This window comes from Amblyomma maculatum, chromosome 2 (assembly GCF_055883805.1).
Source record: "Amblyomma maculatum isolate TAMU_Amacu chromosome 2, ASM5588380v1, whole genome shotgun sequence".
Taxonomy (NCBI): Eukaryota; Metazoa; Arthropoda; class Arachnida; order Ixodida; family Ixodidae; genus Amblyomma; species Amblyomma maculatum.
In genome coordinates this window covers 41,234,434-41,256,776 of record NC_139345.1, presented here as the reverse complement: position 1 = coordinate 41,256,776, position 22,343 = coordinate 41,234,434, and the positions used below count along the sequence as shown (strand labels likewise).

Below are 22,343 nucleotides of genomic sequence, written 5' to 3'. Positions count from 1 at the left end.
TCAGAGAGGGGCTGGACATAGGGGGGGTTTTAAGGACGCTGCAGAGCACGAAATGTCGCTCTGGGCCCTGGGTAAACGGCTCATCCAGTCGCTTCTCGCTATGAACTCTTAACGCTTGTCATTTTGCTGATGTACCCTTCTTCTTCATGTAAATATTCTTGTAAATAAGTTTTCCCAAAGTGCCATTAAACCTGCTTGTACATATTTCACCAACTTCGAAGATTCAATCCTACTTCAACCCCGAGTCTCTGCACGCTACCAAGTTAAGGCCGGGTCGACGTAGCCCCAGCGTCACGACAACTGGTGATCAGCGGTGGGATCTGAATCTACAAGCACAACGACTGGTGACCAGCGTTGGGATCTGAATCTACAAGCCACAACATCTGATGACTGGAGGTGGGATCTGAATCTACAAGCCACAACATCTGGTGATTGGAGGTGGATCAGAATCTGCAAGCCACAACATCTAGTGATCGGAGGTGGCATCTCAAGCAACAAGCAGGAGCAACAATCGGCCAACAAGAAAGCAGCTCGGAACATCGATCGCATGTGTGGGTGAGTGCTTGGCTTTTCTTCTGATGTGGACCAGGTTCTAGAACAGGGTTAGATTTTAGAACTGGTAAAAAGTGTTGAAACGCCTTTAGGTTTGGTAGTTTGCACTGTTGTTTTGGAAGTAGCCGACACTCGGAGCGATCATGGACCTACAAAAGCTGCAGAAACCGGAACTGTTGCAATTGTGTGAGGAATTGGGAATTGATACAAGTGGTTTGGCACGAAAACCTTTGATTATAAAGGCAATCACAGATTTGGGAGCCGATGATGAGGAGCTCAGTGAAGCATGGAACCTCATCGCCCAAAAAAAGGAGCAGCTCAGACAGCAGAAAGAGCGGGAAAAAGAGGAAAAGAGGCGTGAGCGCGAACGTGAGTGGGAAAAAGAGGAAAAGAAGCGTGAAAGAGAAGCAAAAAAGCTGGACCAAGAAATTGAGCTCCGGAAATTAGAACTAGAGTTGAGCAAGAGGTCGGGCAATTGTCCCCAGCTAGCGGTACCTCTTCTCAACAAGGAGGCAGATTTCAAGATGTCAAAGTACATGCAGCCATATGTGATATCAGGGGATATCGGTCTGTATCTGGCTAACTTTGAGCGAACCTGCGAAAAACTGTCCTTCCAGCGAGACACTTGGTCTCAGAGATTATTGACGGTTCTGCCCTGCGAGGCAGCGGAGGTTGTCGCGCGGCTAAGCAAGGAGGACGCGGACAACTACGAGAAGGTCAAAGCTTGCCTTCTGAGAAAGTATAGGCTTAGCGCCGAGGCGTTCAGACAACGTTTTCGGAACGCTACTAAGTCCAGGGACGAGAGTTACCCTGAATTCCTGTACAATTTAAGAGTTAATTTGGGCGAGTGGCTAAAGAGCACTGATTCCTACAGTGATAGGAACGCTGTAGTCGAGCGAATTCTTTTGGAGCAGTTTTATAGCTGCCTCCCAGAAAAAGAAAGAAATTGGTTACAGGACCGAGGCGAACTTAAGTCGGCAACTGAAGCTGCCGAACTCATTGAGGAGTACGCTTCGCGCCGACAATTCAGCAACCCAGCAGTAGATAGGCTCCGCAATCCCACGTTCAGTGTAAATAACCGTCAGAAAAGGCACTTTGCTAGATTTGCAAACGAAGAAAGGAAGGCTTCTTCAGGCAAACGCCCTAGAAAGGACGGCAGTGAGAAAAGTGGGGAAGTGACCAACGCGCAGAACACAAAGAACAAGCTTGGGGCTAGGAAGCCGCTCACATGCTTTAGGTGTAATGAGCAGGGTCACATTGCCGTCAACTGCCGGAAAGAAAAGTTTGTTTTCTCGTATGTCAGTGACTGCGATGAAAATATGCAGCTTTTGGAACCTTACATGCATGACCTAGTAGTCAACGGGAAGCCTTGCAAGGTACTGCGCGATTCGGCCGCAACGATGGATGTTGTCCATCCGGCGTATGTATCGCCTTCCGACTATACAGGACAGTGTGCATGGATCCGACAGGTAGTTGAGGAACAGAGTGTGTGCTTGCCGATCGCGAACGTGGTCATCGAGGGCCCTTTCGGCGAATTAACAACCGAGGCTGCCGTTTCAGGAAAGCTTCCTAAGTGCTATCCGTATTTGTTCTCCAACAAATCGGACATGCTGCTGCGAAAGAGGGGCATCCTTTTCGGAGACAGTGTTGTGCAAGCATTAACACGTTCAAAGGCGCGAGAACTAGCTACACTGCTCATACCAGAAAATTCCACAGCGGAGGAAACGGCAGTTAAAACAGTGGTCTATGTGGAAGATAGCGGGTCAGAAAACTTTGAGAGCGAGGCATCTCAAATAAGTCAACTTGAAAGTGAATTTGATGAGACGCGGAATGAGGACGTTCTTGAGAATAACCTCTTGCCGCCAGTGTCTAGTAATTTCACGAGGCTTTTAAGTGGAACCCGAGAGGACTTAACTATGGAGCAAGCCAATGATCCCAAGAATAAGCTCGAAGTACAGTGGGAAGGACCTGCTGAAGTCGTTGCAAAGCTTTCTAACACTAACTACGCAGTGAAAATCCCCGATAGGCGTAAAGCAGTGCGCATTTATCATTGCAATCTTATGAAGCCTTATGTGCAGAGGGAAGCCGTGGTAAATCTAACGTTAAACCTTCCCGAGGAGATGGGGGATAACTTGATTTGCCTCAGCGGAAAAGGAAGCAACGCTCAGGAGCTTCTCAAAAAGACAGAGCAGAGAGGAGAACTAAAGAAATCCCAGCTGTCCGATCTGGGCGAGATAATAACAGAGTTTGAGGCCTGCTTCGTGGACAGGCCAGGCAGGACTGATTTGACTGAGCGCGATATTGAGCTGACTTCAGACGTGCCAGTGCGATCAAGGTGCTACCGATTTTCTCCAAGGCAAAGAGAAATTCTGGATAGGGAAGTAACTCGTATGCTGGAATTAGGAGTAATAAAACCCTCGGAATGCGATTATGCTTCGCCTATGATCTTAGTAGAAGCTCCAGATAAAGACCCTAGGCCTGTGGTAGACTACCGAAAGCTAAATTCTCTCACCAGGGATCAAGTGTATCCTATTCCGAATATTGAGGAGAGAGCAGAACAGGTCAGTAGAGCGGCATATGTGACTACGCTGGACCTTACTCGAGGTTACTGGCAAGTACCGCTCACTGAACGCGCCAGCAGATACGCGGCTTTCGTCACTCCGACGGGCAGCTACCAGCCAACAATGATGAGTTTCGGGCTCAAAAATGCTCCATTTTGTTTTTCCCGACTCATGGATAGGGTTTTAAAGGGGTGTGAAACATTCGCGGTGCCTTATTTAGACGACATTGCGGTTTTTTCCGACTCATGGGCGGACCATATGGTACATCTAAGAGCTGTACTGAGCCTTTTGCGTCAAGCTGGACTAACCGTAAAGGCCGAGAAATGTTGCCTGGCAAGGGCGACCGTGGACTACTTGGGTCACAATGTAGGTCAGGGTTTCAGGAAACCCAGCGAGATTAAGATTTCTACGGTAGCAGACTATCCGCGGCCGAGCACGAAGACGGAAATTCGAGCATTCCTAGGTCTGACTGGGTACTACAATCACTACATCCCTAACTATTCAGCTTTGGCTAGCCCTCTGACCGACGCTCTCCGCAAGACAGAACCGACAAATGTAGTCTGGGACGAACAAAAGGAAGCCTCCTTCGTAAACCTGAAGGCTGTGCTGATTAGCCGTCCGGTATTGCGAGCTCCAGACTATGGCCGAGAATTCACGGTCCAGTGTGATGCCAGTGATCGAGGGTTAGGTGCTGTTCTCTGCCAGAGAGATGACGACGGTAATGAGCACCCCGTGCTCTACTTGAGCAGAAAACTGAGTTCTAGAGAGAGGGCTTATTGCGCGTCAGAGAAAGAATGCGCTTGCATTGTATGGGCCATTCAAAAATTGCAGTGCTATCTTGGAGGGGCCAAATTCACCGTAGAGACGGACCATTGTCCCCTGGCTTGGCTGCAAACTGCGACATCGAAGAACAGTCGCCTTCTTAGGTGGAGCTTGATTTTACAGCAGTACAATTTTGAAATAAGATACAAAAAGGGGAAGTTAAATGGGAATGCGGACGCGCTTAGCCGCTCTTTCTAAGCGGTCCGAGATGTTCCTCACCATGTATCCAAATTGATAATCAGGTTTTTTTTTTTTTTTTTTCGTGCGCTTGTATATGTGTGGCTATGTAAAGCAGCACGTTTGGTTTTCTAGGAATACGTGGGTCCTGAACGTCTTGAGAGTGGGCTTTTCTCGAACAACAATGGCAGTTTTCTTTTAACCTGGTCTCTTCAGACGGGAGCCGAGTGCTTGCTTCGACATGTGGTTGAGTTTCAGACAGCTCGATTTGGCCTACAACAATCAAGACAACGCGACAAGCAACAGCGAGCTTCAAGCGTTCACGTGCAGGCCATTAAGTCGTCTCTTCATGCAGCAGCTGGGACTGCTGCCCTCCGAGTCTCTTCTGGCGGGGGAGGAGGCTGTTACGACCAAGCATCCGCATTTGCGCGCTCTATTGTTCGCCTGTGGGCATGGATAAGTTTTGTGAATATGTGGTGATGGTCCAATGGCTCTAAGTGAGCCTGTTTCCAGGAATTCTGTTTTTGTAAGCCTGTTTTGCTTTGTGGACAACCTGCAAATGCCAAATTGACCCTGTCAAGAGAACGTCTGGAAAAACACAAAGAAACGTCCCCCTGCGGGAAATAGCAGGAAGTGCTTTCTTTCTTTTGTTCACCCTTCCAGTCGAGAAGTGCTATCCTCCAGTGATGAATGCCTCCTATCCAAAGGAGACGACAGAGTGACATGTTCGCTGACGTGCAGGACAAGAAAGGAGCATGACTCATACGGCCATTAAGTGATTTCCCGGGAATGCAGGAAAGATTTGCAATTGTCGAAAAGGGACAATGTTGGGAGCCCTATGCGGCGCCACGTGCACTCGGGTTTCTGAGAAGTAAAACCCCTTTTCAGAACCAGCCTGTGGTTTCTTTGTTGAAGAATAGAAATGTACCTCCTCTCCTCGCCGTTCCCAAGTTTTTCCCGCCAACAAGTGATCACGCCCAACGAATGAATGCCGGACCAGTCAGTGCTTCAGACCATCAGTGCAGTGATGTGTTCGATTGGATGCCGATACCTGAGGGGCGTGCCCTGGATTTGGTTGGTCAACATCTTCAGAGAGGGGCTGGACATAGGGGGGGTTTTAAGGACGCTGCAGAGCACGAAATGTCGCTCTGGGCCCTGGGTAAACGGCTCATCCAGTCGCTTCTCGCTATGAACTCTTAACGCTTGTCATTTTGCTGATGTACCCTTCTTCTTCATGTAAATATTCTTGTAAATACGTTTTCTCAAAGTGCCAGTAAACCTGCTTGTACATATTTTACCAACTTCGAAGATTCAGTCCTTCTTCAACCCGGAGTCTCTGCACGCTACCAAGTGAAGGCCGGGTCGCCATAGCCCCAGCGTCACAACAGTGTGCATTTAATTGAGGGCTCCACACATGAAGGAAGACGTCAACGCTTTATAATCTCAATATTTTTTTCCCACACAACACTTCGCAATTTGAATAAAAACTTTTCCTCCTCCTCCTCCTCCTGGAAAGTTTTATGTGGTGCTGGAGAAGCTGGGAGATAACGCTAGATTCAGCGTCAAACACCCACTGCGACTATATATATGATCTTCCGCAAGGCCATCCGTATACGTTTCACTGCGTCCATTGAACGCTAATCGGAGCTGTGAATTCTAAATTAGGATTGTACAATTCACCGAGTTAGTGCATCGAATCGTTTTTTTTAAACACCATATACTGTATACCTTGTGGGGATTGTGTTCCCGGAGAGACGCGAAACATGGGCCGATGCTATAGCTATTTCGCTAGCTGAGACCCCCTGTGGGGTCACTGCAAAAGGAAGGGGACGGCAGCCGGGCTGCTGATCCCTCCCGAAGGGAGATTTTCCGAGAACTGCTGCTATATAACATCCATTCCGTTATCCCCGTGTTGGTCTCGCTTCCCCATTGGGCCACCTCCTAGTGATGTAATAAGGTCTTGTTTCGACGCTAGGCCGCGTACGGGAAGCGAGTGACCGCCAGCGACTCGGGCAGCAGGTGCATACGTTTTTCCCTCCGGGTTCCCCGGCTTCGGGAGGAAGACCGCGCGGATTGTGAACGCGCGCGCACTTTGTATGCTTGCTCGAAACAAGGCCCGAAAGGACTCCGGCGCCGACGTGTCTGAGTCGAGAGGGCCTGGTTTGGCACAATTCTCCGTCATCGCCGGCCAGTGCTGGTGGCGATGTGCGTTGGGCCATCGACGTGCAACCTGCGTTGTCGAGATATGCTCCGCGCATCCCTCATCCTTCACCGTGATGTGTCGCGCGCGCTTTAATCATTTGCTTGGAAATGCGGCCCGCGAGCGCCCTTAGCTCCGCCGGGAACGCATGAGTAGCTTTTGTCTTGTGCGCGCGGCGCCGCGGCCCCGCTTTCGGATGCGGCTGCTGAGCGGGGGGTTGTAACGAGGTCTGGGACTATAGTGCAGTGTTTGTGATGCAGATTTCTGCGCATTACACATTTGTGCTCCTAACTTGCGCTCTTGCCTCCGTCGGAACGGAAGCGCAGGCTCGCAATGCATGCTGGGTGTGCTCCTGGCTTGCTCTGTCACAAACCCGCGGCGTGAGGGTGAAGCTTTGCCACACACACGTAGCAGCACGATTTTAAAAGTATACCCGCAACCTCCAAGGACGAGTACGCGACGGCGACACGTAGTATCTGAACAATGAGGGGACTGAAAATGTAATGTCAACCTTATATTAGCTGTCCCAACTCATTAAGATGACTGGCTGTGTCTTGCATAGAACGAAGCCGGAAGGCTGTCGCAGTACGCGCTGACACTGCGATGTGCACACCCCAACAAATTTCGCTGCCTTCTCATTGTGGGGTAGGTGCACACCAACAACACAAATAATTCCTTATTGAATAATGTAATTGATGCTGCAGGCTGCCGAACTATACCGCTGCAGTAACGTTCCAAGCCAGAGGTGAATTTACGCAGTCAGTCTTTATGCCCACCTCATTTGAACAATCTATATACGGAACTCTTTTGTCAAAAAAAAAAAAAAAAAAACTTTATTTAGCATGATTTGACAAGTAAAGTTTGCCTACGGAGCCAGGAAGAAGGTCGAATCATTCTGCCATTCCGCTTCACATAAATCCGCCTCTGCATTAAATTTGGTTAATGCTTGCAGCATAAATGTGATATTTATAAAAAATCCTGAAGAAGTGGACAGACATACAGCATAAAAATTTCATCTTTGGAACATCTGAACAAAAATATCTTCGATTTTTATAATGTACTACTGCCAAAGTTCATTTGGGAGTAGCTAATGGCCAAACGAAGAATCAAGTTTATGATGTCATGTAGTCTGTGTTTATTTTAAACCTATTTGAAGACTTAGAGTACAAAATTTTATTTTTTATTTCTACGCAACCAAAGATCTGTGAAAATAAATATTCATTCCTGAAATTCCGCTGTTTTGGCAGAATTTTATCTAAATAACTGCGGAGAATGTTTTGACTTTCTTCTTAGGCGAAGAGTTTTGTCCCGGTTAACTTTATTTATTTCCGGTGCGAAATTTCGTCTTCGTTGCAATACACTCAGACACGAAAAGCAATTCACATTTTAAGAATAGAAGTCGAGCAGACCATGCTCTCATGATTTGCTCGTTTAAGTTCTATACCTACAGTTCCCCAGAGTCCTATTAACCGAGAAGCACGGTGAAGAGTTTTGCTGCATGTCAACTGCAGTGACCTCCATCTGCCACCCCTAAGTAACTCTCCGTAAGGAAGGTGTTCGTACACTGTCAGAAAAGCTATACTTAGGCCGGGAGACTATATACTTTACCTACAGAAGTTCCAGAATGCTGGTTTGACCGCAGTAAAGGTATAGTGTACATTCTATTGACACCCTGATATTGTGGACAGTTCTGCTGGATTCCTCTTCGCGGCGAAGCATGTCTAACAGTTAATCGTCATGGCCATGCGGCATCTGTTGAGAATTTCACTCTAAAGTTACGACGTAAATGCCAATCGTCATATACACCTTCAACCTAGCTACAACCGCTGCAGCAAAAGGTGTTTTTTCAACTGATCTACACTTACCCCCGACCAATCTAAACCCGCAAATTTCAAATTCTCCTCTAGCCACCTGGTTCCTTGCCGCCTCTGCTAAATACTTTCTCCTGAAAATCCACTTAGTTTGCCCTTGCTACCTAGTGGCGGACATAAGGAATTTATGGGGGTAGGGCGGCTGCCCAGGAGAGATATATTTTTACGAGAGAACCATGCAAAACGTTTTTTGTTCTTTGTTTTTCGCGGAAAGACGTAAAAAATGCAGTGCGCAAAAAAAAAGAGAGACACACAAATCCGCCCCTGAAGTGACCAATCGGTGATCTTTCCGCCGAGTCACGTACCAAGACTACGCTAGGGCTAGGGCACTAGAATGCTGGACCCAATTAAGAACGCATGATCAAATCTTGGTAGCAGAGGCCACTTTTCAATGGAGGCGAAAAGCAAAGCACCCGTGTACTGTACGATATCGGCAAACGTTAACGAACACCAGATGGACGAAATGTCCGAAGCCCTCCGCTACGGTGTCCCTTATGGTGTGGGTCGCTTTTGGGAATTTGAACCCCTATAAACCAAAGCAAACGTGTCATTAACGTGTGCCATGGATTGCACGTATGAAGCGTCGGCGGCGAGAGTCTTCTTGCACGTGTTCGTTCTCCGGTCCGCTACGCTGTCTTTGCTTGTCTCAATGTTGGTGCTCTTGTTTTTGTCACAGCATCTCAATGCTTTTTTCTCAGTTTAACTGAGGGCAAGGTTCAATTTAACTGTGTCTAATGAAGTATAATCAGCCCTCCGACTCAATTTAATTTAAGAGGAGATTACGCTCCCGCAGTGTTTGAGTCCCTATGACAGCAAGTTTTGAAATATGGTGACCCTATCTGTTAGCAAGATAAAGTAATAGCGGGACACAAATGCGCAGCGCAGAACAATAAAAGGTGCGGTCAGCATGTCCATAAAGGGTGAAGGGTGCGGTCAACATTTTCGCCGTACCCCTATCCTCGCCCACCCTGTTCTAGAGCTGCCTAATGAGCGCCTGTGGACGCGTTAAAGCACAGCACGATTGGCCTCTCTTACCTCTCGCTCCACATCGTATGATGGTCTCTATCAATCTTCCTTAGGCAGTACTGCTGAACTTCTCACCCCATGTGTCTCAGAAAAGTAAGCGATACATACAAGCTGAAAAAAAAAAAAGAAAAAGAAAGCTCCGACAAGAAAACTGATTTATTTCTTTATTGGGTAGTTGCTGAAATCTCCTCCCCTCGTGTGTACAGTATCAATTGACAGTACTTAGAGCAAATAAACAAAGGGTGCCCATCCTCACTCGATGTTTCGGTTTTGTTGCGCCGCTTAACACCTGTGCACGCACCCACAAACGCGCGTAACGCGCTCGGGCTTCACTGGCTCGACAAGTGCTGTCGAAGCGAGCGTGCAATAACAAAGCGGAAACACGAAAGAAAGAAAAAATAGAGGAGAAAAAATCGATAGAAAATGATACCACGCTCCGGGGATGTTCCGACACCGCTTTCTTGCCCTCCTCCAAAACACGTGTACACTACCGCCACACGCAGCGCGTGCAGGTTTCACCTCACCTCGGCACAGGCTTGGACGGGCGCGTTCAACACGCAAGCATGCGCGCACGAACCTGACACGAGCGCGCGTGTTTTACTATCGACGCGCCGTTTGACGCGGGCTCCCCGTGCATCGTGCGCGCGGCGACGCTCGGGACAAAGCGGGCGACACACGCCGCGCTTGTGCCGAACACCCTTTCTCTCCCTTCCCCTCTCGCAGGCGGGGTGCGCGGCGAGGCGTGTGCGCGCGACACCAGACATCGCGCACACCCGCTCAATGGAGTCCTAACGAGCGGGCACCGTGCCGCGATTCAGGACTCCTTTGGCGCGTCAAAGGCCCCCCCGCGAGCCGCCCTTTAGTAGGCGGCGGCAGCGTTCAACCCGTGTAAAAGGCGCGCTAGAGCACGGCCGTGGCTAGAGCTACAAGAGCGGCACGCTCAGCTCGACTGCCGAGGCAGAGTGCATGGCGGTGAAACACGCTGACAACGAGAGGGTGAGGAAGTCATTTGCAATGGCTGTACGCTGAGCTGTATACATGGCTTGTTAGCGGCCTTTTCGCTTAGCGGAATTTTATAACGTTTCCGGCCCAGCTATTATAGCGGGCGTCGCTTTCTCGTGCGCCTCACGAACGACCTCGACGAGGACACAAGTTTCCCGCATGCATGCCAAAAACTTGATGCGCGGTAGCGCTCATTGATGCATTAGGAGAACGGATAGTAAATTTGCCGTTGACGTATGCGACCAGGCGATAGTGTGTTATGACGTAATGAAAAGGTTGTTTCACATATGCTTACAGAGGATTTGTTTGGGCTACATAATTCACGCCTAAATATTATTTTCAGTGTAGGGCGCGTTGTATACGCGCAATCTATGCTGACATTATCGGTTGTTGTTGTTGTTTTTTCTTGCATTTTGGTTTAGTTTGGTTTACAGGGATAACTTCCCAAAGCAGCTCAGGCTATGAGGAACGTCGTGGTGGAAGACCCCAGATATTTCAGTTACCTGGGGTTCTTTGACGTCCACTGACATCGCACAGTACATGGGTGCCTTGCTTTTCGCCTCCATCGAAAAGCGGCCGTCGCGGTCGAGATTTGATCCCGCGTCTTTGCGTTGACCAGACGAACGTCCTATAGAAACTAAACCACCGCTGTGCGGTAATTTTTATTTTGGCGGTACGAAAACGCACCTGCCTCGATTACAAATACTGTACTCGCTGTGGTCAGCGGCAGAATGACAGCAGCTGACGTGTGATGGATTGAAATTACAGTGGCATATCGCGCAGGGAACTAGAGCACACTCTTATTGGGACTGTTATTGTTGTTGTTGTGGCTGTAGGAAGGAGAAAAAGAAAATGCACGGGCCTGCTACTGGCTCTGTAGCTGAGCCACCTCCACTGCCTCGTGCAGACAGAGAAGAAAAAGCTGATTTATTTATAGGAAGGGAAAGGCGCGGTAACTGTCTCACTTCATTTGTGTGGACACCGCAACCGCGCCGTAAGGGAAGGGAGGAAGATGGGAGTCAAAGTGGAAAGGGAGAAAGAGGAGCCGTAGTGGAGAGCTACGGAGTAATTTCGACCACCTGGGGATGTTTAACGTGCGCTGACATCGCACAGCACACGACGCCTCTTCGTTTCGCCTCCATCGAAACGCAGCCGCCGAGGTCGGGTTCGAACCCGGGTACTCCGGCACAGTAGTCGGGCGTCTTACCACTGCACCACCCCGGCGGGGCAGACAGGAGAGAAAATGGAGAAGAAAGAAAAGGAAGAGGGAGAGAAAGACGCGCGCCGCAACAACAGCCGTCGTCCACCCCCGAAGCGATGGCGGGTGCAATAACGGCCTACAACAGATAAAAATTCGGTGACAGGCTAGCCGCCGCCGCAAGCGGCGCGGTGCCCTATCTGTCGATGAGACGTGAGAGCAGATCAGATAAAAGTGCCACAAGCCACCCGATCCTTTGAATTAAGTAAAACAAGCTTTTGGGCGAGTTGGTAGCTTACATTCGACATAGCCGCAGCGAAAAAAACACAATCACAGAAGGAAGACACGTACACAAGGACCAACGCTGCACTCACAACTGGTTTATACCGAGAAGAACGCGAAATATATTGCTTAGTACGCGCATGCGCGCAACAGGTATAACGAGAGAGATAGATAGAAAAAAATATATATATATAAAAATAAAAATTAAAAAAAAAAATTAAAAAACACATGTGCCAATGCCAAACGAAAACGAAGCTTGCACAGGAGAATACATTTCATCTGGCGCAGAAAAGCTCGTATTCAAACTTGTACAAAACGATAGAAGCCACACTTATACAGTTGCCCCCCTTTTTTCTTAAATAATACGACTCTAGCAGCTCACGTGCTGTTTGATTACTGCTTTTGCCTAGAATCTTTGCACTATCGAAAAGCGGCTTACAATGCATGCATGCCCTACAGTGCTCAACCAGGTGCACATTCTCATTATTCTTTAAATTTAGGGCATGCTCCCTTAGCCGGTCGTTGACACAACGCCCAGTTTGGCCGACATAGGCTTTTCCACATGAGAGCGGGATCTCGTAAACCACTCCAGAATTACAGTGCACGTATGGCCTGGCATGCTTTTTCTCGCAGCCATTTCTTCTGGTTTCAGTGCCCGAGATACGAGGGCATAAGCGGGCCAGCTTCACCGGAGCTGAGAATACCAGAGGCACCCCGAACCTGCTCGCAACTTTCTTCAGATTGTGCGACACTTTATGCAAGTAGGGGGCAACTTCCGGTCGCATAGCCCTTTTGTCCTCTCTTGGCTTCAGGTTCGTAGTGCGGGTGTTGATCTTCTTGAGGAGGGTTTCGGAAACAGCTGCCACGACCGACGAAGGGTAGCCTGACGCCACAAATCTTGTCAATTGGTTATCAAAGCTGGCCTGCATCTCATGTTCGCACGATTTCTCTAGCGCTGATTCTAGGCACAAATTCACAATACTTCTTTTTATTATCTTTGAATGGGCCGAATCATAGGGCAGGAGTTGCTTCATCACACGGGGGGCGTATGCCCAGCACAGATGGCCACCGCGAAACTTAATCCGGACATCTAAAAACTGCAGTTCATTCTTAACAGGTGTTTCATATGTGAACGTCAATCCCTTCCCATGCTTTTTAAAAGCATCTAAAATTCTATTAACTATAGCGCTAAAGTGTAAAGGGCTCCGCTTGTCCAAAAGGATTAAAAAATCATCAACGTATCTGTACACTTTCGTGACTTCGTCCGGGTTAAAAACAGAGGCTAAAATCTGGTCAATGCTAGCTAAAAAAATATCGCTTAAAATGGGCTTAAAACCAGTTGTATCGCTTAAACCAGTTGTGAGTGCAGCGTTGGTCCTTGTGTATGTGTCTTCCTTCTGTGATTGTGTTTTTTTCGCTGCGGCTATGTCTTTTGAATTAAGTAGACACTACGCGAATAATAATTTTCTCTAGCGCGTGACGTGGAGTCATTAGTCGCGCATTTTGATCATGCTTAGATCCGTGACCGATAACACATATGTACCATCTTTGCCAAAAGTAACCAGGCTGCGGGTTCCGCTTTTCAGTCTTGTAGTAGAGAATTCGTACCACTTCTGAAGCTGTAAATATGTGCAAAGTAAAGGCGAGCTCCTATTCTCACTTATTAACAAGTTGTGATCCTCTGAAAAGTCATGCCAGCTTTAGAATACAAGCGAAAAGCGAAACATGCAGCCTGGTTACTTTTGGCAAAGACGGTACAACAGTAATTATATCAAGTAACAAGCAGTTGCCCTTGTTGTGCTTGTAAAATTACCTGCAGGTTTATTTCCGGAAGAGAAGACCGAGAAATATCGTCGGGGCATACATATTGCGCGCTGTAAGCGATAAGCACCTGTCGGCTTCGCTCCTGGCGAGACAAAGCCAGCAGTCTAAACGAGCACCCTGTGACACCTGATCCAAGGTCGACAGTAAGTTTTTAACGCGCCGATTGTTTAGATACTGCTATGGTTGAAAGTTATTCAATGCGTTATTTAGGCCAAGAATAGATGCCGGCTTCTTCAACATTCTCATCGCCAACAAGCTTTCAATGAACACGCAAAATGTGGATTGTTTTGCGAGATTAATGAGGAGATCCAGCTTCATATCGCAGCATTGGAGCACAGAAACACACTATTATTTTGACGCCTTCGAGACGCTCATACAAGCTTTAACTCGTATTTCACCTAACCTGAGCGATCTCCATATGCCCCTTGTCATTCCTGCCTGTCTCGTGTCTCCCCGGCATGTTAGACAGTTAATGGAGCTGATATTTGCTAATGTACTTTGCGCTCTGGTCTACCCCTCTCGTCAATATGTAGACAGCGCTCGGGTGGAGGTCGTTAGAGTTATCTATTTAGATGTGACAAACTTTATCCGTAGTTTAGTTGTTGCTCATTCAGGCTGAGACAGTCGTTGACATCGATTAGAAAACCTACCGCAAGTGGGCCGAGTTGAAGTATCCCTCAGCGCCCAAGGAAGCGTGCAGTTGTAAAGATTCGGATTTGCTTTTATCGACTGCCAGCTTCCATCCCTTCAGTAGGTGACCACAAAGGTTTCCAGGACAACAGACAAACTGAGCAACTCCCCATTTATATATGACATTCATGAACGCATTCAAAGAGGATGTCCATTTCATTTTCATTCGGCGTCATATGTCATCCGCAACTAAGAAACGCATTTTTTTATATTTATTTATAGCTTCACGAGACAACTTTCTTTGTTTTTCGAGTCTTTATCTTATCTAGTAGCTGTTAGCCTTGATTAGAATACATAATTTATATATTTGACTGAAATTCGCTGGTTCTCAATGTTTGAGGATAGAGTCAGGCACACAGATCTTAGGTAGACAGAGATTTTCTTTTTGTAATTTCTGACATTTTTGTTTCTCTCCGAGGAGTGCTCTCAGTGGATTACATGTCAAAAAGTTACAATTTGCTGCTTTGTGGAATATATAGAGTGGCATGTTATTCAGTATGATGTATACAAGAAAGGCGAGGTGCGGGACTTGCTTTTTGACAGTGCGCTATGTATATGCCTATGGCCTAGGTCATGCACTGGTGAGAGATGTCACCGTGCGTAATATTGTCCTGCTATTGTTCCAAACGGGTGACCACCACAGGCTCGCACGATCATATGAAGCTTCGAAGAAGTACTCTCATTAATTTTCGCGGTGCCGATAGAACGGGGAGCAGTGAACTGTCGGATCCTGCGAGGGAACGTCTTCGATCGATTACTTCCTCATCTACCGTCTGTGACGCGGCCTTCCGCCCTCTAAAGTTCGACACGGCACTCTCACTTCGAGATAATTTACTGACATGTCTGCGTAACATGTATTCCGTGCAGATATGCGCGAATATCCAGGTGGGGACTAATCCAAAATAAGCCACGTCACCTGACTTTAGGGGTTGGTTTAAACGAGGTACATGCGGTCGTCAAAATCACAATGAGTAATTACAATACTTTGTTAAGGCAACCAGGGTCCCGATTTTGAAAAGAGCAGAAAACAACAGCGGATGCACACGCGGGTCTTTGACAATGGGCTGCAGAATGTCGTTCCTGTGTAGCCCCTCCCCAACAGCCAACTCTCCTGTGATCACTCCAGGTGCACATTCTCTTAAATTCTTAAAAAAGCAAACCAGTGATGTCAAATATGTATCATAATCTAAGGAGCTAAACATCAAAACTCATAAACGTAATTTATGCGCCTAAAGGGCGAACCTAAAAAACGTGCAGATTTCAGCAATGCCTTGATGAGATGGCACATAACTGTACAACTATGTAAGTGCCAGCGGCTAAATGACCCCGCAGACTTGTCAAGCGAAAACATTGCTTGCATGGACATATAAGACATTACAGAACTCTACTTATGCCGTCGCAAGCTCTGGCAGCTGTTTCCATTATGTCATCAGGCTCATCGCCCATGTATGCGGGAGTCAAAGTCTGTAAGAGTGCATGTGTTTACTGAAAAAAACGCATTTACAAGAAAGCTTTAAAGCTTTCATGCCGAAACCGCATACTTTATTTTTTCTTTGAAATCCGCATACATCAGTACCTTTCAGGCCAATACTTCGCCCGTGCTTCAACGAGAAAGAGAAGATAAATATGAAGGGAAACAAAGTTTGATCATTGTGTAAATGAAATCTGCATTATTGTATGTAGCAAGCACTTTTTTTTTCTGTTTTTCAATTAGTTTTTCCCTTGACGTATGGCATCCAAAAAGTCATGTCCTAAAAAAAAATCCTTGACAAACGTTGTTCCTTTTCGTTTACTAGGGACACCTACAGCTGCATACAGAGTTGATGGTTGGTTGGTTTGTGGGGTTTAACGTCCCAAAGCGACTCAGGCTATGAGAGACGCCGTAGTGGAGGACTCCGGAAATATCGACCACCTGGGGTTCTTTAACGTGCACTGACATAGCACAGCACACGGGCGCCATACAGAGTTGAGTTTTAGATGAAGGTAGGCTGTCGTCTCGGAACGCATTACATGTTTCTTATGGCAAATTTATATTTGCTGACCGACGCGCGGCAATTTATCAGTCATTGATGGTTAACCGAGCGATGGGCGAATAATGAAATTCGAGTACTTTGTGACCAGCGACCAAGGGACCCTTCGTCACGAGCCACGTTGGATAGTGTTTGAGAAATTTTCATATGCATGAAATAGAGAACGGAAGCGGTTAATGTTATGTCGCAGGTGCTTATGACAAAGGTAATGGACGCATATTTCGACATTAGGCAGGATCTGAAATATATTTGCGTCGTGAGATATAGCGAGCCTCATTTCTGGCTGATGTTATTGATCTACATTTCTTCTTTGTTTAATACAGAGTTTGGCCTTGAAGAGCATACAAGAGTTTATGCAGCCTTGATTTAGTTGTGAAATTGTTGGTTGTACGATTTAACGTCCCAAAGCGGCTCAGGCCAAAATGACGCATTTCACAGATGACGCAGCTGTGAAATGGGAAGCAGACACTAAACTATAGGCAGTCCAGGGAGAATTCATACACAGTCCATGGCTCGGGATACTGAAAAAGTAATTTCAATAACTTATATGAAGCGCAACTAAATGATTAACATTTCTTAACCGATAATATAGGCGAACAGATGCTTAAAAAAAAACATAAACGGGAATTAAGGTCAGGGTTGTCAAACGCACTGACCTTTAGTTGTTATTCCAGTCCGCTTATATAGCTTGATTTCATTATAAATTGTAAGTTAAGACCCAACTAACTGGCGAGGTAACAGCAAGTGAAGTTGCAATATAAAGCGTAGTGCATGAGCCCTATCGAGAGTAGTCAACGACACTGTTGTTCAACCTTGCTAGCGATGACGATTTTATGTCACGAATGAACGAACAGTGCAGGCACTGTTGAAGGCAAAAGCAGCCTCTAGTGACAAATTTCTCTGGTAGCCGACATGTATTAACCGTGAGGAACTCGAACTAGCTAGCTTAAAAGGGGCGGATGCTGCAAACGAGTGTCGCTGAAACACTGACCGTGTTCGTCGGACGAGGCAAGGCTGCTCCGCGAAGGCGGGCTGTGGGTCCTAGTCGCGGCTGCATCCATCGCGAGCCGAGACGCTGATTCCTGCGACCCGCGCCTTGCCAAAAGCCACGCGTTTGCCGCCCCGGCCTCCCCATCGCGCTCTCGCCTTCACCCACGACCTCCCTTCGCCAAACACCCGACCTTTCCTTCTCCCTCATCGACAGCAAGCCTCTTTCCCCGTTACGCACGCCCTCGCAATCCTTCCCGTTCTCTCGCCACTGCCCTCCCCTCCGGGCTGCCGGTGAGACTCCGGTCAGGACCTCGAGCGCCGCCAGTCAACGACGGAGGGAGAGGACAGCTACTCTTCCTCTTCGCATCGCGAAGCGGGGCTGCTCTTCGCTCTCCCAATGTCGCCGGAGCCGCGCCCCCTCCACACTCCTCCGGTTGCGCAGATGTGCGCGTGGTGCGATTTCGCCTCCGCCGACGCTGTGCTGTGTCGCATGTTACGCCTTCGCCATTGTTCGCCGTACTCCCCCCCCCCCCCCCTCCCCCCTTCTTTCCTCTTCGAAGCGGAGGAGCCGCGTGCTTGCGACTGCACCGACGTTTGCGCCTCCGAGTTCACCGCTCAGCCCTCAGGGTCCTCACCCTTGTTTCCAATCTCATCTCTTTCAGCGAATCCTCTCCCTTCGACCTCCTTTGCCAGTCACTCGGGGTTACCTCTCACTGCTATTAAGCATTCCTGCAGATTACTTTGCTCACTCTCTCTCTCTATGTCTCTCAGCCCTAAATTTGCTCACACGCGGTGCCTGTGCGTTGAATCTGCAACGTGTGCAAAGCGCAAGCGGTATTGTGAGTCGTGACTTTCGTCATTACGTACTATGTACAAGTGGTGTTTTTCAGAGAGAGCCGAAACACCGCCGCTTTCAGCATCTGCAGTCGGATACGATAACCTACGTGCGTACAGGGATCACCGGAAGCATCACTGCGTTTTTTTCTTGCTCAGAGTGTTCCCCCTCCTTCACCATACCTTTTCATCATCTTGCACAAGCATCCACATTATGTTTGACGCTTATCGTTATTTGACCGCAATAAGCTGAGGGAAACAGCAATAATAAAAATGGGCAATGTATTGCGACTAAGCATTTTGGCAGTTGGCTTTCAGCTGTGCTGTTGTTCGTATCTCTATATCGCTGATTGATCAACTCTTCCCCCTTATTCTGCCATAATCTGTAGGCGACATTCTCATTGTCAACGTGTCACCTTACCGTGCCGATCGATATGCTACCACGATATTGCGCTTATTTAAGAAAATGTGAGCATATATGGATGGTATCGTAACATTGTGTTTCGTAATATTTCACTTCACAGCCAGAAATTCTGCGTCATAAGAGCATTTTTTAACGCGAAATTCTTATGAACACAACTTTGCGCATATCGTAAAATTGCACCAAAACAAAATATTCGCAGGTCTCCTCCTGTGATCCCTAAAGTGTTTGTCCTTTATAGTCCAAAACTCGCCCGTTAGCTTTCCTTCTCAGTTCTAACTATACTCGGCACTAGCAAATGGCAAACATTATACGCTTGATATTGTAATGCTTCAGATGACTGGACCAATATACAAATATATTCATAGCATTATATATTACAGTATCCTCACAACCATGAGTGATGTCTGAAAACTGGACTTCTAGAAGATGGGCGGTTAGTTTAAATTTTCTATAGTATCATTCCTGCTGGTGAGGAAAGCAAACGCCAGGAAATGTAAACATTAAAAAAATTGCACTTTTTAAAATGTTATTCGATTTCATTATAGAGCAGTCGCTTGGGTTATGTCATTTGATTGCTAGAGCGAATTCTTGAGTCAGCAACAGCATAGCAGGTCGAGAACTTGCACGCCTAAAAGAATGAATATTGTCTGAAAAATTAAGCTGTAAGAAATGTCGCAGTTTCCTGGTCAATTTTATGGCGCAGAACTTCTCAGTTGGGAACATTTCCACCAGCCGGTAGAGACATATATTATGGTAAGGCTACCCAAAAGGAATTAAAAATTATATCCCTCTGCCCGTGAGACGGTAGAGACAGCATAAATGAGCTGAAAATATAAAAGTAAAAAGCAGCATGGAAATACAGCAAAGGCGAAAAAATAAATATAAAAGTAAAAAGCAGCATGTCAATACAGCAAAGGCGAGAAAAAATTACGAGGGACTTTAATGATTAAAGTATTGAAAGGCGAAAGCCTGAGAAGCCTCACCTTGTCTAGCGTTTCTGTCATCTGCAATTCCACACTTGAACGCGCGCCAAGGAACGCCACGCGACAGCCGCCGCAAAAGCGGGACACACTTTGTCCACGACAGTCTGAGCCATTAAAGGCTTTCGCCTTAAAATTAGAAGGACTCTGAAAGCGTACCCTTCCAATCCTATAATTTGCCTCCCAGCGTTAAACTTTTGTCGGCATTCGTTGCAGTGCCACATATAATTATGATTGGTTTACAGGAAAGGAACGGCGCAGTATCTATCACACTTTCTCCGGCAAGTGTGTTTGGACAGTACACCATCGCTCCTGTCGGCTGGCGTTCCTGGGAGCGTTCAAGTGTGGCATTGCAGATGGCAGAGACACATCCCGGCTCGGCCAATCAGAACGACGCAAAAGCGGGACACAGTTTGTCCACGGCAGCATGAGACATTAAAGGCTTTCGCATTCAAAAAATAATATTTTACTATGCTCGTGCTGCGTAACAGACTAAGAAAAGTTTTCTGTGCTCCGCCGATTATAACTCAGTACGAGCATTACCACCGTGCCACTGGGTATTTGTATAATGTTCAGATCTCTATGTGTTTATTTTCCTTGGCATGAAGAGCTTTCTTTCTGTGTATTGTTTGTTTGTTTGTTTGTTTTTGCCTAAAGTGCGCATATTTTGGTTGAAGCTGCTGGTTGGTTGGTTTGTGGGGTTTAACGTCCCAAAGCAACTCAGGCTATGAGAGACGCCGTAGTGGAGGACTCCGGAAATTTCGACCACCTGGGGTTCTTTAACGTGCACTGACATCGCACAGCACACGGGCGCCTTGCTTTTCGCCTCCAACGAAAAGCGGCCGCCGAGGCCGGGATTCGATCCCGCGTCCTTGGGAACAGTAGTCGAGCGCCGTAACCACTGCGCCACCCCGGCGGGGCGGTTGAAGCTGCATGTGGACCAAAAATGTTTCTCACCAGCTTTTTTTGTCCTTCCTGGGAAGACATTGCGCACTTTATTTTGAATATCCTTGCCATGCTCGCGTACATCGAAACTCGTATAACTGTAAGGAGTGGTTCTTTTCTTTTCTTCTTTCTTGTAACGAAGTACTGTGCCAATAGGAAGATACTTGAGCGAAGACAGGGGACTCTCGTCTAGCACTGGTAAATGGGTTTTATATACAGAAGACTATTTGCAATGACTATATACAACTCAGCGTATCAGGTCTCACCGGCCGCACCGTGAACCCACTCCACGGCTACTGGGGAGCATGATCTGCCTGCCCGGCTCCGGTCGAAACCAAAATCTCTCTCTCTGCTATGGCGCGGAGCAACGCGCGTCCCGCCCTCTCTCACTACGCGAAAAGAAAAAAAAAAAAAAAGTTCAATTGCTCCCAAGCCGCGAGCAGAAACCTCGTCAAACCAGGCAGGTACACATGTGCTTTTACTCTCCCTAAAAGCCCCGGCCTGGCGTTATACACAGCTTGCAAGCGCGGCGACGAACGCCCACTCGCAACAGGGACCGCGACACCACCTCGAGGCAGGCAAGGTGCCGCAACGCGTTTCCAGATGTGGCTAGCAAATGGGCGCGCCGACACCGGGCATTGTCGGTACCGCGCCACGGCGCGGGGCACCAGCCCTTTCGAAGAAGGGATGCCTTCGCTAACCGCAAGCGTGCCCCTCATAAGCTTAACTCTTTAAAGAAAGCCGCGAAGCGCCAACGTCGCTTTCCTTTCTCCCCGCCTCGGACTTGTGGGCGATCCGCAATCGGCCACGGAGGATGCTTTCTTCCAGCAATCTGCGACCGGGCGGAAACGCGACCGTCAACTGATAAGGGGGACCTCTCGTTCGCTTTGATTAAAAAACAAAAAAACACGGAAACGAGCTTTTAGTGGAACAACGAGCGCCGTCCAAACAAAAGACACCACCGCCTCCGCCGCGCCGCACGTAGAGTGGCTATTTCGGTGGTTAGTATGGCGCCGGTTAAAACGGAAAGAGGCAAATGAATGGCGCCAATCTTACAATCCTGTAACGCGCAAAAAGACGGCATGCATTCTTTCGAGGAAAAGTTTGTTCGCTATAGTTTGCAACACGACCTTACCGAGCCGACTGTTATTTATTTCCATATATATATATATATATATATATATATATATATATATATATATATATATATATATATATATGCACTGCAGTTAGCAATACCCTTTTCCCTCAACACGGATGAGAATAGTGAGAGTTTCCTCTCCTGAGTTTGGTGAATTTTTCTTAGTGTGATCACACTTGTATTTGAAACTGTGCAAGCCGAATTAACAAAAAAAAAAAAAGAACTCAATGTGGACAAAAGACAACCTCCTTCACTTTCCTGACTACCCGCTGTGTTCGCAAGACTCGATCATAAGAGTGCATAGCACACACCACACCCATTTCTGCTTCAGTAAAACGGTGCAGCGAAACTAAAGTCAATCTGGCATTAGCTGGGACACAAGTATCAAATATGAAGTCTAGAACGCATTTCCATATTTTCCTTCATTGTGATAGCATGCCTTGCAGAGTAAGATGGTTATTTACAATTATAAATGCGGACAGGATTCCCGAAGGAAGAGCATCAAGAGCCTGCAGTTATTTCCTGATATCTACTCTACAATACATCCAGTGGTCGACGGGCGGACGGTCCACATCGAAGCATGTATCGTCATACTCGTTTGTATAGTTGATTTTGTATATGGTTCACTGCCGTCTTAAATGTCACATTGGAAACAGGTCATTAGGATCTTCCAGAGAACGGTAATTATAAGTTTTCCTCGCGAATAGGTTCGTAACAACAGCACCTGATTAGTTAAATCTACTTATATTCTTAGTGTCACGTATTCGCGGAGTACAACAAAGCGTAGCAATGAA

The 22,343-nt window shown here is 47.3% G+C and overlaps 1 protein-coding gene across 1 annotated transcript in view; it reads right to left on the bottom strand.

The window, feature by feature from the left end:
- Positions 1-17,370, bottom strand: part of LOC146198495 (photoreceptor-specific nuclear receptor-like) — a 58,987-nt gene extending 41,617 nt beyond the window's left edge. Inside the window, 2 exon segments of the mRNA XM_084594001.1 lie at positions 17,227-17,325; positions 17,328-17,370. Coding sequence (XP_084450127.1) covers positions 17,227-17,325; positions 17,328-17,370 — 142 coding nt within the window.
- Between the last annotated feature and the right edge of the window lie 4,973 nt (positions 17,371-22,343).